This window comes from Cynocephalus volans, chromosome 6 (genome assembly GCF_027409185.1).
Source record: "Cynocephalus volans isolate mCynVol1 chromosome 6, mCynVol1.pri, whole genome shotgun sequence".
In the NCBI taxonomy this organism is placed as follows: domain Eukaryota; kingdom Metazoa; phylum Chordata; class Mammalia; order Dermoptera; family Cynocephalidae; genus Cynocephalus; species Cynocephalus volans.
In genome coordinates this window covers 128,392,049-128,410,219 of record NC_084465.1, presented here as the reverse complement: position 1 = coordinate 128,410,219, position 18,171 = coordinate 128,392,049, and the positions used below count along the sequence as shown (strand labels likewise).

The 18,171-nt window shown below is 41.1% G+C and overlaps 1 protein-coding gene across 1 annotated transcript in view; it reads left to right on the top strand.

The window, feature by feature from the left end:
* Positions 1-18,171, top strand: part of ITIH5 (inter-alpha-trypsin inhibitor heavy chain 5) — an 88,998-nt gene that overhangs the window by 43,749 nt on the left and 27,078 nt on the right. Inside the window, exons 6-7 of the mRNA XM_063100702.1 lie at positions 1,355-1,524; positions 2,255-2,371. Of these exons, the coding sequence (XP_062956772.1) occupies positions 1,355-1,524; positions 2,255-2,371 (287 nt within the window). The remainder of the gene's footprint in view (positions 1-1,354; positions 1,525-2,254; positions 2,372-18,171) is intronic.

Genomic DNA, 18,171 nt, shown 5'->3' with positions numbered 1-18,171 from the left:
AGATTCTCTCTTTGTCTCTGAGTTTTGCCAATTTGACTATAACATGTCTTGGAGATGGCCTTTTTGGGTTGAATACGTTTGGAGATCGTTGAGCTTCCTGGATCTGAAGATCTGTGATTTTTCCTATACCTGGGAAGTTTACTGCCACTATTTCGTTGAATATGTTTTCAATGGAATCTCCGTTTTCCTCCCCTTCTGGAATACCCATGACTCGGATATTTGAGCGCTTAAGGTTGTCTGATATCTCTCTCAGATTTTCTTCAATGTCTTTGATTCTTTTTTCTTTCTTTTTGTCTGCTTGTGGTATTTCAAACAGCCCATCTTCAAGTTCAGAGGTTCTCTCTTCAACTTTGACAAGCCTGCTGGTTAAACTCTCCGTTGTGTTTTTTATTTCGCTGAATAACTTCTTCAGTTCAGCAAGTTCTGCTACATTTTTTTCAGGACATTGATTTCCTTGTACATTTCCTCTTTCAGATCCTGTATACTTTTCCTCATTTCATCATGATGTCTAGCTGAGTTTTCTTGTATCTCATTCAGTTTCCTTAGAATTATCACTCGAAATTCCTTGTCAGTCATTTCAAGGGCTTCTTGTTCTATAGGATCTAGAGTTTGAGATTTATTAACTTTTGGTGGTGTACTTTCTTGATTTTTTGTATTTCTGGTGTCTTTTTTTTGATGTTTATTCATTGTGGCAGGGGGTTTCACAGTCCACTGGTTTGAGACTATTGATTAACTAAGATGTTGCTGTGGTTGCCAATTTGGTATGGCTACCTCTGTGACTGCTCAGTTGGCCTCTAGTGCCTTGTGTGTGTGGTTGCCTCGGGTCTTGGTCCTCTCTGGGGAGCCACCTCTCTGGTCAGCTTGGACTCTGCTGGGCTGCTGGATCACGGGGTGGTACCGCAGGGTGTGTGGTCTCTGCTGAGCTTCCACTTCTCACAGTTAGCAATACATACTGAAGTATTTATGGAGAAATATGATGTCTGGGATTTTTTTAAAAATCCAGAAAACATGGTGATGGAATAGATAAAAACATACAAAATATTGGTAAATACTGATAATTGTTAACGTTAAGTGACAGGTACATGGAGGTTCATTTTACTATTCTCTCTACTTTTGTGTGTTTTAATCATTTTCATAAGAAAAGGTTCAAAAGGAGGCATAAAGGTGAAATACACGATAACATGTCTCTTCCGTTGTGATATGTTAACAGTAAAAAGTCTTAGGAGCTCACATGAAATGCAAACCTGCAATAAAATAAAGTCTAACCCGCTGTGTCTATGCAAAACAGTACTATTTCTTTCCAGAAAAATATTGATGTATTCAGTTATTGATTATGTTTACATCTTCTTTGCAGATGATTCTGGACCTCCTCCTTCTACTGTTATCAACCAAAATGAAACTTTTGCCAAAGTCATTTTTAAGCCTAGTGTGGTCCAACAAGCCAAGATTGCCCAGAATGGAATTTTGGGAGATTTCATCATTCGATATGACGTCAATAGGGAACAGAGCATTGGGGACATCCAGGTAATGGGTTTGCAGTTGCTATTTCATGCTGATTGCTTGATACTTTTAGTTGACTCAGAACTATGGATCCCATTACTTACCTAAGGGAGAGAGAACATTCTGGTTCTTAGTAAATTTGTTTTAGCCCAAAATGTGTCTTTAAAGAGACCCACAGTGTTCCCTTGTTGGAAGCTGAGAGTACCTATTTCTTGCTTCAGTAATCTGGAGAGTGAATGAAATCTGTAATATAATTTTCCCTGTGGTGTTTTAAATGAAGTTGGAATTTTAGTTCATCTTCAACTTTAATTAAAAGAGACTGTTCCATGGCTCATTTCCCATTGGGTTTTATTGCTCCAGAGACAGTGTGAGAGTATTAAAATATTTAAGTGTGCTTCTAGAATGTAGACCTCTTTGACGTCTCAAATTGTAAAATCTCTTTGCTATCTTGGTAAAAAACAGACAATGAAGGACGCAAGATTCTCAAATAGCAAGGATCGGAAGGGGATGGATAACTGAAATTGAATTAGTAGACATAATGGATAATATTTTGAGGGTTGAGTTCATCGTTATACAGATTAAATTAGCAATTAGTTCTCTTGGAGGGATCAGGACCATAGAGAATTTGCTCTGCGTGTGGAATGTGACCCTAGACTCTGCTTCATGCTGTCTTTAACATGTGGAGGTTCCACGTTAGGTATTTTCTCTCCCTATTCTGGACACTACCATTTTTACTTTATTTTCTCTCCACCAGGTCCTAGATGGCTATTTTGTGCACTACTTTGCCCCTAAAGGCCTTCCTCCTTTACCCAAGAACGTGGTATTTGTGCTTGACAGCAGTGCCTCTATGGTGGGAACCAAACTCCGACAGGTGAGTGCCCCTTTTTTCCCCTCTCGCTTTTGCCTGGGACATGATCTGCTTTGAATAAAATTCAGTTATTGCCAAATGTCAACTTTGCCATCCAGCTATTCCTGCCTGTGGAGAATCTCCCTGAATTGTTTTGGTTAAGCTGTTGACTGAAACTCTCATCTCAGCATGGTGGTTTTAAGAGAGCAGAGGGACGTGGTATAAAACACCCTGAAATAAAGGGCACTGGCAGAGTGGATAAGGTGAGTGAGACAGGAATGCACTGAGAGGACCACTCAACAGCATCACTGTTGACAAAATAGTTCTGGTCAGTGACGATTCCCCTGAGAACAATGGAATAGGATCATTGGAAGCCCCATTGGCCCATCCTTACAGCAAAGAACTTAGGTCTCAATAATTTAGGACTAATATTCTCACAAAATTTAGAATGAATCTTAAAACTCTAGGGCTGGAAGGGACATTAAGGGATATGTAGTCAATGTTGAAAAATTAAATTTCCTGAATATACAACTATTTACATTTTTCTTAGAAACCACTGGGAAAGGCTATTCCTTATCTTAGTTCGGTAGCATAAATGTCAGAATTTCGCATTTGAACATATTTTCAAGTCCCATAATGGAAAACAGAGCTGCCGGCTGCCAGACCAACTAAAATCTCTACACACATCGAAAGCTTAGATCTCTTAGCTTTTCTTCTTAAATTCATTACCTATATTTTTTAAATCACTTAATCAATTAACCACACATATGTGGTTTAACAAGTAAAATATTATCTCAAAGCTCGAAGAAACCCTCTATCTTACCTGTTTCCACCCCAAGGTCCCACCTTACATGCAGAAAAATCTAATCCTAGCTGATAAATTATTGCAAATATTTTCTCTGTCTACTACTTTGTAAATGGTTTCTTTGACCATTTATATTGTACAAATTATGAAGTAAAATGCGTCTGTCTCGTCTTCATGGCATCTTGTTTTCCTCCACCCCAAAGTAGCAAAAAATGTATTCCAAAATGTGCTTGAGGATAGGCTTTAACTATTTTCTTCTAGAGGATAGCCAAATACGATTTCTAAGTAATATAGGAGGAAGATAACCCCATCCTGTAAATCAGCTTATAGTTCTTCAGCATCACATTCTAGTACAGAGTTCAGCCTGCCAACTCTCCATTTTTATTGCTTTTTCGTCCTTCTGCATCTCTGACCTCCCATCTGGGGTTACTTTTCTTTTGCGTGAAGAACTTTTATTAATAACTTTTTTTAAATGAGGATCTGCTGGCTAAGAATTCTGTTTTTGTTTGTTTGAAAATGATTTATTTCACTTTCATTCTTTAAGGATATTCTTACTGGGTGTGGTATTCTACATTGGCAGTGATTTTTTTCAGTCCATTAAACATACATTCCATTGTTTCCTGGCTTCCATTGTTGCTGTTGAAAAGTCAGTGAAATTTTTAACTGTTGTTCCTCCAAAGGGAATCTTTTATTGTTGACTGCCTTTAAGATTTTCCACTTTGTCTTTATTTTTCTGTAGTCTTAATATGATGGTTCTAGGTGTGGATTCCTTTTTATTTATTCTGCCCCAGGTTTCTATGACTTCATGAATCTACAGATTCATGGGAAAATCCTCAACTATTATCTCTGAAATTGCTTCAGTTCACTTTTCCTTCTGAGATTCCAATGTTAGATCTTCTCTTCATATTCTCTTTGTTTCCAGTGCTCTCCTTTTTATATTCCATTTTTGCTTCTCCATGTTTTATTCCTAACCTATCATCCAGTTCACAAACACTCTCTTCAGATATATCTAATCTGCTGTTAAACTCTTTCATTGAGTTATCTCAATTATTGTATTTTTTAGTTCTAGAATTCCAAATCCTCTCTGACACTTTTCAGAATTTTGGTTATTTTACAAAGTTTTTAATACTGTTTTGTTATTTTCTCAAGCATAGTAAACATAGTTATTTTAAGGTCTGTGTTTGATAAATCCAAACTTTCAAGCCCCTTAGAGGCTGTTTTCATTGTCTCTCATCTTCTCTCCTTTCGTGATTGGTTATCCTTAATTGCATGATGGATGTTATATTTGAAAATTTGTTTGTAGAAATATTTTGAGGACTAGGATGATGGTCTATTCCTCCAGAGAGCATTTTGGCTTGTTTCTGTAAGGTCCTGGGGGAATTAAAATCTGGGATCATTTTAGTTCACTTTCAGGACTTGAGATTTTTGATGGCAGCCCAGATGGCTCAAAGCTGGATTGCAGTCCTTTCAAGAGCTGGTATATTGTTATGCATCACTTAATGACAGGGATACATTCTGAGAAATGCATTGTAGGTGATTTTGTCATTGTGTGAACATCATAGAGTGTACTTACACAAACATAAGTGGTATAGCACAGTACACAACTCCAGCTCCATTGTAGTCTTATGGGACCAGCATCCTATATGTAGTTTATTGTTGATGATAGCGTTACACAACATGACTGTATTTCTGTTTCTATAAAGTGTAGAGGGTTTTCCAGAGCATCCATCCTTGGTAGACTCTTGGCACCAAACCTACAACTTTTGGCCCCCTAAGCTACAAAAGTGTTGCTCAGCCTTTCAGGTAGTTCTTTGGCCTTGACAAATATCCTTTAGACAAAAGTGATCCCAAATGCTGAGCTCACCTCTTTAAATTTTTATCTTTTCTCAGATCTTTTTTTCAGTTTTTTGTTAGCTCTCTGATACTTTCAATATTTTTTTAGAAAAATATGTTTTGTTTACCTTTTTAAGTTATTTTCAGTGGGAAGGTTGAGTCCAAATTACCTGTAGGTTTCCCAAAGTTTTACTTACGTGAAAGTGAAGTGTTCTTTCATAGTGGGTGATCATTTTTTGGCTTTGGAGAGGCCGCACAGTCTTTCCATATTTACTAAATGTTCTGTAAAGTTCTTTGCTTTATGTACTACATTTTCTTAAGTGCCATTTGTTGACCAAATTGTTTTTGTGACTTTGGTGGCTGAATAACAGATGTTGACAGAAGGATAATCATGGTTTCTTTTGAGGCTGCTGTTGGCCACAGACTAGTGTTAATTAGATCTTACATATGTCTCAGTATGATAATTCCCACTTGGACTTTAAATCAATCAACAGTTAATGAGGTGCCATGTGCTAGGTTTTCCCAGGTATCTCATTTAATTCCTATGTACCTATGAATCTTCAGGTTTTCTTTTTTCTTCTCTTTTTATTAAAATGATAGAAATAATAGGAGGTTCAAGAGGGCAGGGTTTGGTTTCCTCTGAACAAACATAACTTGATGAAGATATTGATGATTAAAGTTACTGCAACCAATTTGAATTCCTGTTACGACCAAATAGTTTGTATTCTGATTTTTTATTTACCATCATATCATGAGTGTATCTTATATTATTAAGTATTCTTTAAAAACCTGATTTTAATGGCTGTAGAGCAGTACTATCCAATAGAAGCTTCTATGAGAATGGGATTGATCTATACCCTCACTATGCAACACAGTAGTCACTAGTCACATATAACTACTGGGCACTTGAAATGCGGCTAATGCATCTGAGGAAATGAATTTTAAGTTTTATTTAATTTTAATAAATTTGAATTTGAATAACCATGTGTGGCTAGGGTTACCATCTGGGACAGTGCAGCTGTAGAACATTTACTCATCCCACTACCCATGAGAGACTTTTAAGTTATTTCCCTTTTTTTGCTATTACAAACACTGCTAAGGGTCAAATGTGTCCTCCAAAAGTGCAGGTACTAGAAGCTTGATTCCCACTGCAATGGTGTTAAGAGGGTGGGAAATCAGACTATGACAGTGTTGAAAGGTGAGGCCTTTAAGAGGTGATTAGTCTGACTTCAAGAGGTGATGACTCTGCCCACATGAATGAATTAATCCATTCATGGATTAAGGGGTTAATGGCTTCGTGGGTTGTCATGGAAGGGGCACTCAGGGCTTTATAAGGAGAGCAAATGAGCATGTTAAGAAGCTTCAGCCCTTCTCGCCATGTGATATACCCTGGTCACCTCGGGACTCTGCAGAGGCTCTGCAGGCCCTCACCAGAGACAGCCCCTGGACTGTGAACTTCCCAGCCTCCAAAACTGCGAGAAATAAATTTTGCTTCTTTATACGTTGCCAAGTTTCAGGCTTCTGTTATAGGCGACAGAAAACTGACTAATACAAACCCCACTGGGGTGACTGCCTTCATGTGGAAAGCCTAGACCACATGCTCACTCATTTTCTCGAGTTAGATTTTTTTTAGAAGTGGAATTGCTGAGGTAAGAATACCAACTCATTGTAGTTTTTGATACATATACAAAATATATTCTAGAAAGGCTGTACCAATTAATATCACTTAGAACTGTTACCAGAGTAAGAATTCCAAATGGATTAAGGCGTCAAAGGTTGTCAGTGAACCACGTTCAAAAATATGTAAGGAAGTATAGCTGCATATTTAACTAGTTCTGAAGTGGGGGGAACTTTTTAAGTCTAAAGCAATGAAAGTAAACGCAAAGGAAAAAATCAGTAACTTTAGCTACATAAAAATTTTAAACTTTGCTGTAAATAATAAAACAAAAGCACGCAAAAGGCTGAGAAAGTATATCCAGGAAAAAGACAGGAGTTTATTAATAACATATAGAGAGCTGTTTCAGATCAATAAAAGTTAATCCTTTTTAAAGATATGAGCAAAAGATGTGAAACAATCTACTAAAAAGAAATGACAAGATTTAATAAGGTTATGCAAAAAGGGTCAAATCTATTAGTATTTAAAGAAATGCTCAAAGGACCTGAGTCTTTAGGTGCCTGAGTCACTTCAAGGTTTAATCCCAAATCCAGTCATTCCAGTGCACAAGGATCTTCCTCCACTTCTGACGGGAGAATGACCAAGAATCTTCTTACCAAGTAACTCTCAGAAAGATAAATCCTGCCCCAAATTGTACAGAAAAATCCAATGAACTAAACCATGGTCTCCTAAATTTACCTTTACTTGTAAAATAATTTGGGCACTCCTTAAAAATATAGCATGGAGCATTTCCAACATGCTAAGTATTATGCACAGGGTTTTACATTACCTATTTAATACGAGGATATTTAAACATTATAACAATTTGGTTATCATACTCATTTTACTGATGGAGAAATGAGGCTTTGCCAAGGTAGATAAGTCAGCTCATAAATGGCAGGGCCAGGCTTCAGCCCCAGGTCTGACTCTGAAGTCCATGAACCAAGCCACGATGCCACGGTGCCCTGGTGCCCCATGCATGGTAAGACATACTCTCTTGTGCAGTTGAGAGAAGCACAGGTGGCTATGAGGGTGATGTGGTTTTACAGGTCTAGACCCAGCTGAGAAGGCCGCACTGCAGAGGCAGGGTTTCCCTGCATCATGCAAGAGCAGTACAACGACAGAGTCAGACCATTTGTCACTCTCCCCTCTTGCTGCATCCCTTGCTGGTCACTGGGAGTCTGGCATGCACTCTGCTGGCTTCTAAGCTACAGCCTGGCCTCTATCCAAGAGCACCAACCTAGACCAGCCAAACACATGTTTGAACAGTTTCTAAATCCTCTGTTTTGGGCGGTTTTGAAAACTGCTGACTATTTTCTCTAAGGCCACAGTAGCACTAAGCAAAAGTTTAGTTGGCTCTTCATAGAGTCTTCTGTAGGATGTTATGTCTGTTAGCGAGAAGGACAGTTTCCCTATGCACAAGGCTTGGGGATTGTGTCAACAGGCTTGACCACGTGTGCCATTTGTCACTGGTCCTCTTGGATTCTGTTAAGAATCACTTACAGTTATTCTGAATGTTCTGGGCTCCCCTCAGCTTTGATAGGCCTGAAAGATTTCACTGTACTTATCACAATATTGGGCACATAGTTGGTATTTAATAATTACTTGAACTATTGATTTATAAAAAATTGTAAAGATCATTCAGCCTTAAAATGAGTCCTCGGTAAGTGGTATATCAGCACCTGGGGAGCTCCTGAAGCTGTGTGCATCTGGCATTTTCTGGTTCTTGTCTTAATCCCAGTGGTTATAGGAACTTGGAAGTCAGGACTGCCCCAGCCTGAAAACAGCGACAGAGCCTCCTGCAGATTCTGGCACATGGCGTGGCTGTTTTCTCTTCCACATGTTATTGCAGATGAATGCATTGAGACGTGGCTCTAGTGCTGGGTCACATAAGATTTCTGCCTCCCAGTTTGAGCTTGCAAAACTTCTCAGTGAGAGTGGGAGCTGGGAAGAGCAACAAAAAGGGGGAAAATGTGATCAGGGTGGACCATTTTGTTCTTGTTAGTTGCATGTTTAAAGCATGGCACTTGCAAATGTGTATGCCCTTGGGAACATTAAGGAGAGTATCTCTTCTATTAAGTACACTTTACCTTGATGAAGGCCTATATTTTCTTCTCTTTCTTTTCCCTAATCTACACAATTGCATCTACTACTTGCACCTTCAGATTACTGAGCTTGGCTATGGGCCCCCTTTTGGCAACCACACAGTGACTCATGGATAATTTACCAGATGTTTTTCATGCTGTCACATTCTCTAAACTTATCCCCACACTTGGTGCCACTCTGTGCCAATCCATGTAGCTTTTGGAAGGTTGTTTTCCTTTCTCCATTAATTTGGTTGATAGTTTTAGGGGGTAAAGAACAAACATAATAGTTCTTACCTGGAACTGACAAATTGAAATGAGGAAAAATGTGAATTAATGGACAGGAGGACTGTGAACAGCTGCTTGTGCTTTGTTCATGGACTAGGGCATCAGTGTCTTCTTCCCTGTCTAAGACTCAGCCCCTCATAGCTGTTTGGACATTTTATGCGTAACTTTACAGGTGACTAGTCTGTATGCTGCATGGGTTTGGGAAGCATCTTGGTTTTGATCATTATAGTACCTATTCCCAGCTCTTAGCATAGTTCCTGATATTTACTGAAAATTTTCCAGCACATAAACATTGAATATACCTTTTAAGGTACTTTAGATACCACTGAGTGATCAGGACATACCAAGCACTCTAAGAGTTTTATGTGCATTTTCTCATTTAATCTTTCAGCAATCCAGTGAAGTAGACATTGCTATCCCCATTTTATAAATGGGGATGTGATGTGCAGGAAGGTGGTGTAACCATGTTGAAATACACACTTATAAGTAGAAAAGTTAGAATTCAAGGCCTGGTCTCCCCCACCCTAAAGCTCTTACTGTAACATTAGACAGGGACCATAATATAACTTTAGACCACCTACCAAGCTTTAAGGATCTACCTGTTCTTATCGCCAACGTGATGTGGAATGATGCCCATCTCAGGTGAGTGCACACAGATGTCATCTGTCCTAAGAGGATTTGGCCAGCAGCTTGGTGTTGTGAAAAACTGATAGAGGAATTCTGCTCTGACCCATGGAATTAACAAGTTACATTTTATTATTTAATATTAAGCACAACTTGGGCACATACAGGGATGCAGACTTCTTTCCCTTTTACTATTTGGGTTGGACAGGCTGAGTCCAAGCACAGAGATGGCAGAGGTGTAGACTGAGCAAAGGTGGGTGACCATGAAGTCCAATGATGTCCAATGGAGCATAACATTCCAGCTGTCCTCTTCAAGAACATATGGATCTGCCACATTTTTAAAGGGAGGATTCTGGAAAGATATCAGGATGTGAACAAAGTAGCTTTTAAGTGATGGGATCATAGGAGGAATTCGGAGTTTCGCTGAGCAGTCTGGAAGTGTGCTAGGCACCAGCAGCAGAACCAGAGAGGCCTCAGAGGACTTGAAATCTGGTTAGGAGGAGAGAGCTCCCTGAACCAATGAAAGTGCTTGGAAAGGGGGAGGGATACAAACATACCAATGAGATCAATTGTAAAGAACTGAGAGGGTGTCCTAGTCCATTTTGTGCTGCTATAACAGAGTACCTGATACTGGGTGATTTATATAGAACAGAGATTTGTTTCTTACGGTTCTGAGAAGTCCAACCAAGGGGCCAAAATCTTCCGAGGGCCTTTTTGCTGCACCATCCTATGGCGAGAGGCAGAAGGGCAAGAGAGAGAAGGGGGCCTGACTCATTCCTTTATCAGGAACCCACTCCCATGATAATGACATTTATCCATTCATGCAGGCAATGATCTCATGACCTCATCACCTCTTAAAGGTTTCACCTCTCAGCATTGTTGCATTGGGGATTAAGTTTCCAACACATGAACTTTGAGGGACACATTCAAACCATAGCAGAGGGTCCCAGAAGGCAAGCCCTATATGGCTATCATACAAATACAAATTGACAGTGCAGAGCTTTGGTTACACCTGCGTCGCCAGTTCAGGCTGTGGCCTTGTCGTAAGCCTCTGAAAATGTGGCCCCAAGAAATAAGAGAAGAGTCTACCTTTCTTCTTTCTGATGTTTTGGAAAAGGGGTTGGCATACTTTTTCTATAAAGGGACATAGTAAAGCTCTGCAGGCCAGATGTTTTCTGTTGTAACTATTCAACTGTGCAGTTGCAGTACAGGAGCAGCCGTAGACATTATGCAAAGAAATTGGGCATGGCTGTGTTCCAGTAAAACTTTATTTATTAAAGCCAGGCAGCAATCTGGATCCAGCCCCTGGATCTAGCCCCTGGATCCAGTTCCCTCATTTAGAGCAATGACTAATTGGCATATGACTAGAGGTCATTTTAGTTAATATGAGGGTACTTCAAAAAGTTTGTGGAAAAATAGAGTTTAATGATAATACAATCTTTCCGTGAACTTTTTGAAGTAGGCTTGTAATATTTATTCTCTTTATTCTACTGAGCTGCCCTTGTCAAAACATTGCCACTAGCAGATGTGGCTTTCAGGAATACATTGCCAAACAGAAATCTGGGACTTGGGGCAGGGAGCAGAAACAGTGGGGAAAATTGGTGTTTTTTGACTATGACTCAGAATATGAGTTGATAAATGACGGACAGAGGGCAAAATATTTTTCCCCTAGGCCATCAGTGTAAAGTTGGATTTTTAGTTTCAAGAAAAAAATTGCTCTGAAACAATGATAGTACAGATCATTTAAAATAAATTAGAGGTACCATTTAAAACTTTTCTGTTGTTGAGGCACTTAAGATTTACCCAAATAGGGTCATATTTAAAAAACGTTGAGTATCTCTGAACGGAGGCCCTGTGTGGCTATCACACAAAGCAAAACCTAACAGTACTGAGCTCTGAGTGCTCTTGCCTTACCTGCTCGGGTTGCAGCCTTGTCGTGAGCTCCTGAAAGCATGGCACCGGTAAATCACAGAAAAGCCTAGCTCCCCCTTTCTGGGTTCCTAATTTAGCACTCAAGTCTCAGTTGAATCCAGATTGGCAAACTTCTTCTGTAAAGGGCCAGATAAGGGCTTGAAAAGAAACTTTGCTACAAGTGACAGTGAGATAAACACTATAAGTCAAAGAGAATTAAATGAGATAACAAACATGGAAGTGCTTATCAGAGTGTCAGAAAGCATGGCCATGCCTGGCTGCGTAGCCTTGGCTGGCTGACTGCAATCGCAGCTGGGGGAAATTCCTGGGAGCTGCCCGCGCCTGATAGTGCTGGGCGCCCCTTCTCCTGCTCAGGACACCTGACTCTTCCTTGGGTTCCCGTCTTGTCTTTGACTATAGACTTCAGATTCTCTAAGAATGCAGTAAATACTAATTGTACCCTGCGGGGGAGGTGGTAGGCATGGGAGATACAAAGATAAACAAGACAGAGCCTTTTCTTTCAAGAAGCCCGAAGGAGAAGAAGAAAAAGTCAGACAAACATTGTATGCACTGTGCTCCCTATAGCAGAGATCTATGTGAGGTCCAGTCCTTGTGCAATGGGTGGTGATCAGTTCTTCTTAGGTTGGAAGGAGCAGGGGAATGGTAAATGCTTTTCAGAGAAGGGTATAGTCAAATGAGTCTCGAAGATCTCTTAGGAGTTAGTCGAGTGGGTGGTATGAGAAAGGGGAGAGGATCCAAGAAGAGAGAGAGACGGATAATATGTGTTAGCACGTGTAGGCAAGAGAAAGAGTATCTACAAGAAACACGTCCTGTGTAAATCACTTCAATGAAGGACGTTAGAATTTTGCTGGGGAAAAGAAACATGGAACAGTCACACATTATGCAAATCCAACACGTTATGTAGATAGTGGAGAGGATTCTAGGGAAGGGAAAGAGCTTGGAGTAGTCAGCAAAAGATTAATGGTGCAGGTGGAATAGGAGCTGGTCTTAGGAGATGGGATATAGTTTTCTTGGCAGACAAGAAATGAGTGAATTCTTGGGGAAAACACCAAGAAAGGCGTGAAACTAGAATGAATATGTTATAGTCTGAAGGTTCGGGTAGTATTTTGGCATAACTTAAAAACTATCCTGATGTGAACATGTAGAAAGGCAGGTCAATTGCAGCAAGTCTTTAAGTGCATGGCTGAGCTAGTAGGCGGGGAAGGACACTGCAGAATCTAAGAGTGAAGAAAGGACTGAAGAGCAGGTGGTGAGCGTCTGAGTTAAGTGACACTCCCCAGGAAAGCTGCTAGTCTCCATGTTCTAGAGCCTGAGGCTTTGATGCCCATATAGGAACAGCCAGTGTACTTTCGGGCTCTCCTGGGTGGGGAGTTGAGCCTGAGACACTTGCGTAAAGCTGGTTCTGTTGAAGGAAGCCCCCTCAGTGAGACAGTAGGCAGAAGAAACCTCTGCCCACTGATGTGAGAAGACAGCAGGGAAGTTGGCCCAACTCTCTGGGCTTGGGTGTAGACCTTTCCTTCAAACTACAAGACTCAGATAAAAGAGACTGGAAGACAATTTGGGTTGGTGATGGAATTTAAATGACCACAAAATCAAGGCACTCTCTGATAATCTACCTATATATATATAAAGGGGCTCTGGGCCATAGGAGCCTGGCAGAAGCTTCTGGAGAAACAGCATATATGTTCAGGCTGGACAGGAGTTCCCCAGATAAAGGCCCTCTGAACAGGAGCTCAAGACCCAACCATTCAAAACATACAAGGATGCAATCCACCAAGACTAAGGGAATGTCATACCATGCACTTTAAAATATATATACATGTAAGAGCTTTATTGGTATGCCATTGAAAAATCACCACTCTGACTGGCAAGAACCCCTCCCCTCTGAGTTGGGGTAAAAGGACAGGATGGTCTCACAATCACTGTTGTAGACACTATGTTTCTTTGATTCTCTGAAATATCCCACTTTAGCTTGGATGTGGTCATAATGCAAGTTTCAACAGTTTGACAAATGACATCAGTTGCTAATGCTTCAAAAGTGGTTCAAAAGATGAATTAGTAGAATTGTGAGGAGAAGACATAAACTTAAAATTTAAAACAATTAATAGCTCTTCCCCCACTGGTTGCAAAAAATGATATAAGAGTATTTAGTAGTGGTATAGTCTCTGTCTTAGCTGTTCAGGCTGCTGCAATGAAACACCATAGACTGGGTGGCTTATAAACAATAGAAAGTTATTGCTCACAGGTCTGGAGGCTGGGAAGTCTGAGATCAAGACATGGCAGATCTGGTGTCTGGCGAGGGCTGCTTCCTGATTCTTGGACAGAACCTTCTTGCTGTGTCCTCACCTGGTGAAAGTGGGGAGGGCTCTCTGGGGTCTCTTATAAGGGCACCAATCCCAGTCATGAGGGCTCTATCCTTATGACCCAATCACCTCCCAAAGGCCCCACCTTCTAGTACTATCACCTTGGGGATAGGATTTCAACCTATGAATTTTAGGGGACACAAACATTTAGTCCATTGTATACAGACAGGCTATACCAAATTCTTAATTCGCAGAAGAATGTTCTGGTGAAGCAAATATAAGTCAGATAATTAGTGGATTTACCAATCCCCTCTCTTAGGCACATTTGTAAGTTGAAAGAAAGGCAGCAAGGCCATGTAAACTGGACAGATGTCCCCAAGGAGAGACTGGGCCCCTTCTGGTGTGCTATACCTGTGCTAGGCTGAGGGCTGTGGTGGGGCAGGGACCAAGGACACAGGGATGTTTGGACGAGGGTTGGGGTAGTTTTGGGAATGTGCTGGGCTGGAGGAAAATGCCTAGAAGAAAACAGAACCAGGTTTGGGCAGCCCGGCGGAAAAATGGGGTTTCAGAGGTCAGATTAAGTCAGAGATACTGGAATTATTCACTCCTACATCCTGTTCACCAGCTCTGATTTCTGAGACACGTAGCACATCTGCAACTTCAGCCAATGGACAACGTTTATCACTGGTAAGAACTTTGTTCTGATGCCCATTTTGCTTTTCCTCCCCAGGTCACTGAGCAAGACTGTGAAGGAAGAGATGTAGGGTCTCACTTAGTCCCCTTTCCCTGTGTATCTAAGGCAGCCCCTTCTTTCTCTACTCTGTGCCTTGTAGCTGCCCAGATCCACTCTCGTGGCACAAATAAGGAGGACAAGAAAAAGTAACCAAAGGACCCTTCCCAAACCCCAACTATTAGGTTCCTCTGGTTTTATAATCCCTTCCTTCCTGCAACAAAAATCTCACTTTTCAGTCTCGCAGTGACTTTAAGAGTATGGGAGGACAGGAAGAGACACAGGGACATCATCACTGTCCCTGCCTGGTGGAGGGTGACTCCACTTCCTCCAGATATTTTCTTGTGTATACAGTCTGCGTTCGCTGATATGCTGTGTCTCCTTCTTACATTTACCTAATGGTTCCATGATTTTACATCTAGCATGGCTTTTTCATAGCCTCTTCATATCTTTCTGTTTTATGTTCTTGATATTTGTCAGGACACATCTCTGTGTCTAGTGAGAGGCACAGGGTGGCCCTCAGCCAGGGAAACCGGAATCATGAGAACCCAGAATTGAGGGAAAGTTGAATGGGTAGAAGACCAGTCAGATAGGGTCAAAGGCAGTTGGAGAGTCAGACACCAAAAAAATCCATAGAATGAAACAGGGAGGGCTCCAGAATGCAGACGCGCAGTTGGGCAATGTAAACTTCAGAATTTAGGCCAGGCTCTGGGACCAATGCGTCAATCATTTATTTTGTGGCACGTCAGAACAGTGGATGAAGGACACCAGTTACAAAGGAGATCTGGAACTTAGGTGAATGCAGCTTGGTCCACATCTAATTTCTGTTACAGCAGGAAGCCACTCTTGGGGGTGGCCACCTGGAGCCTGCAGGTGGAGGTGGGCTGTGTTTCCGGTAAGACTGCCAAGGCTAGAGGGTAAGGCTGTGTTGTTGGCTAGTGTGAGAGGCATGAGATTGATGATGAGCCTGAACGTTCGTGAGTGCTAACCTTCCCCGTGAAGAGAGGTGAAAAAAAAAAAAGTCTGCATTGAGCCTTGAACTATTTATTCGTCAGGTATGAAAGATGGATGTTCCTCATATGTCATAAAGAATCAAAGAAATATTATTGGCCAACAGCTTTTTAGAAAAATGAGCAATGACATTATTAGGTAAATGTTTGATACATTTGTCAAAGCAAAGTCAAAACATTAGGTAACTGATTTAACATGAGCCAGGGGGCTAGGATGAGATGAGCTTGCTTTTCAAGTTAGAACAATGTCATCCAAACACAAAGACTGATGGGATTGAGTTGTGTTTACATTGCAAAAATGTTATACAATCTAAACCTACTTAGCCCTTTTTAGGGCTTACCCCTTCGCGTAAAGGCTGAATTTAGCCAGAATTTAGCCTTTAACAAATCATTCTAGTGTAGAACTGGTCCTGAAGTGTTATGGGTATGGTAGTTCCCCCTTGTCTGCAGTTTCCCTTTCTGCAGTTTTAGTTACCCTAAGTCAACTGCAGTCCCAAAATATTACATGGAAAATTCCAGAAACAGTTTATAAGTTTTAAATTGTGTGCCATTCTTAGTAGGGTGATGAAATCTCATGCCATCCTGCTCCGTCCAGTCCAGGACACAAATCATCCCTTGACCAGCATATCCACTCCATCTACACTACTTTCCCGTTAGCCACTTAGTAGCCATCTCGCCAACTGGATCGAAAAAAACAGTATATAAAGGGTTCAGTACTACCCACAGATTCTGACACCCACTGTGAGTCTTATCCACACGGATAAGAGGGGACTACAGTATTTACATGTGAACCTCTACTGCAAAGGTGCTTCTTACCTTACTATGATGAAGTAACCATTTTACAGTTTTACGCAGATTGGGTAAATAGGTTTTCCACATCAGAGTTGCGGTATTATCTAGCTGCCTTGAAAGAGCATTTGAAATTAGAATTCAAACAGAGAATGAAATTATAATAGCTTAAAATAACACATGTTTAAATACAGGAGTCCTATGATTTTGCTTAATCTGAGAAATATGCTTATAATGTCTGAGCATTAAAATGTTGAGACCAAACAAAACAGTGCTTTCCACATTTAATTCTCAGTGAAATTTCATGTTAATAGTTAGCATTTACTAAACTGGCCTCCCATCTGTCACGTTGGGAAGGACCAACAGGAGAACAGGAGGACAAGCCAGTCATGCCCCCTCCCCTCTGTGGCCATTATCTCTGCCCACCTTCAAAAGGGTGATGGCCGACCTGCGACCACAGTGGGTGTTGGGTATGTTCCGTTTTCCAGTATTATCTCTCAGAAACATAGTTGTTTTCATGGTATTTGCTGATCACGATTCTCTTCCGTGGCTCAAATCAGACTTTTCGAAGGTCTTTGATTTCTTTGCTGTAATATTTTAAGCTGTTCATCTTGGAAGATCTTTCTCATGGGCTCATTCACTAAGACTGTGTGGACCAATGAGAGAAAATGTCAACTCCCTGGTAAACATTTTAGGAGGGGACTTTTTAGGATGGGACTTCTTAGGTCATTTTGCTGAAAACATGGAATGGCTAATCCCGAATTCCCTTGAACTTGGATTTATCTATGATGTCATGGAGTCCGCTTGCCTTTATGCCCAACAATCCAGAGTGTGTGGTACAGAAGCCTGTGGTGTTAGAGTTAGTTCCTGTCGAGTGTGGTTGAGGCAGACAAGGAGACATTTGAGACAAGCTGTGTCAGCGGGTGTCTGGTGGGAGGCGCAGGCACGATGGTCAGCAGCCGACTGTCTCTGGGCTCCACCAAGGTCCCCTTCTGAGGGTCCTCTCTGCTCAGCTTCTGTGCTTGGGAGGTGCTTACTCATCCCATCCTTTACGACATGGTGGTCACCCCAGTGGAATGCTCACCCCTTTGAGGGCTGTGCCAAGAGCCTGCAGCTGCTTAGGGCTCAGTTTTGTAGGGAAGAGGGAAAGGAAGGGGAGGGAAGGTTCCGTCTCTGTCCCTAGTGCAGCTTCCTGCAGGGCCCACAGTGCACGGGACAGAGCTACCACCTGGACACTCCCTTCCCTGGGAGGGTCAGCTTTGGTCAAGAATGAAATGGGGGCTGCATGTCCAGGAGCCCAGCTTTTCTTTCTACAGGTGTTATTAGAGGAGACTGTAGAGTTTTCCTTCCCAATGATCCGCTGAAACAAGAGGGACCATCACCAACCACATTGAATGGATGGAGAAGCTAAAATGGACAGTTTACTCTTCTTAATTTATATCCTGCCTTGTGCCTAGAAGAATTTAAATGGACAGAGATTAAAAGACTTCCTTAATAATAAACTTAAAGCAGAGCTGGAATGAACTTCTAAGACATTGTTTTTAAAGGGAATACTTTTTTCTTCTTTTAACCCAAGGAAAGTACATATAAGAAGAGGAATTCATCATCATGAGTAGTTTTAAGCAAAAAGTAATCCCTATCTTTTGTGATTCTAAATAGCTAGGATTAGAAGGAATCTTGTCTAAAGCCTGCATCTAGGCCAGGGTGTTTCTTCACTACCCGAACAGTAAAAAATAATATCCTTTTTGCTTATTAATTGTGTTTGTGTAGCT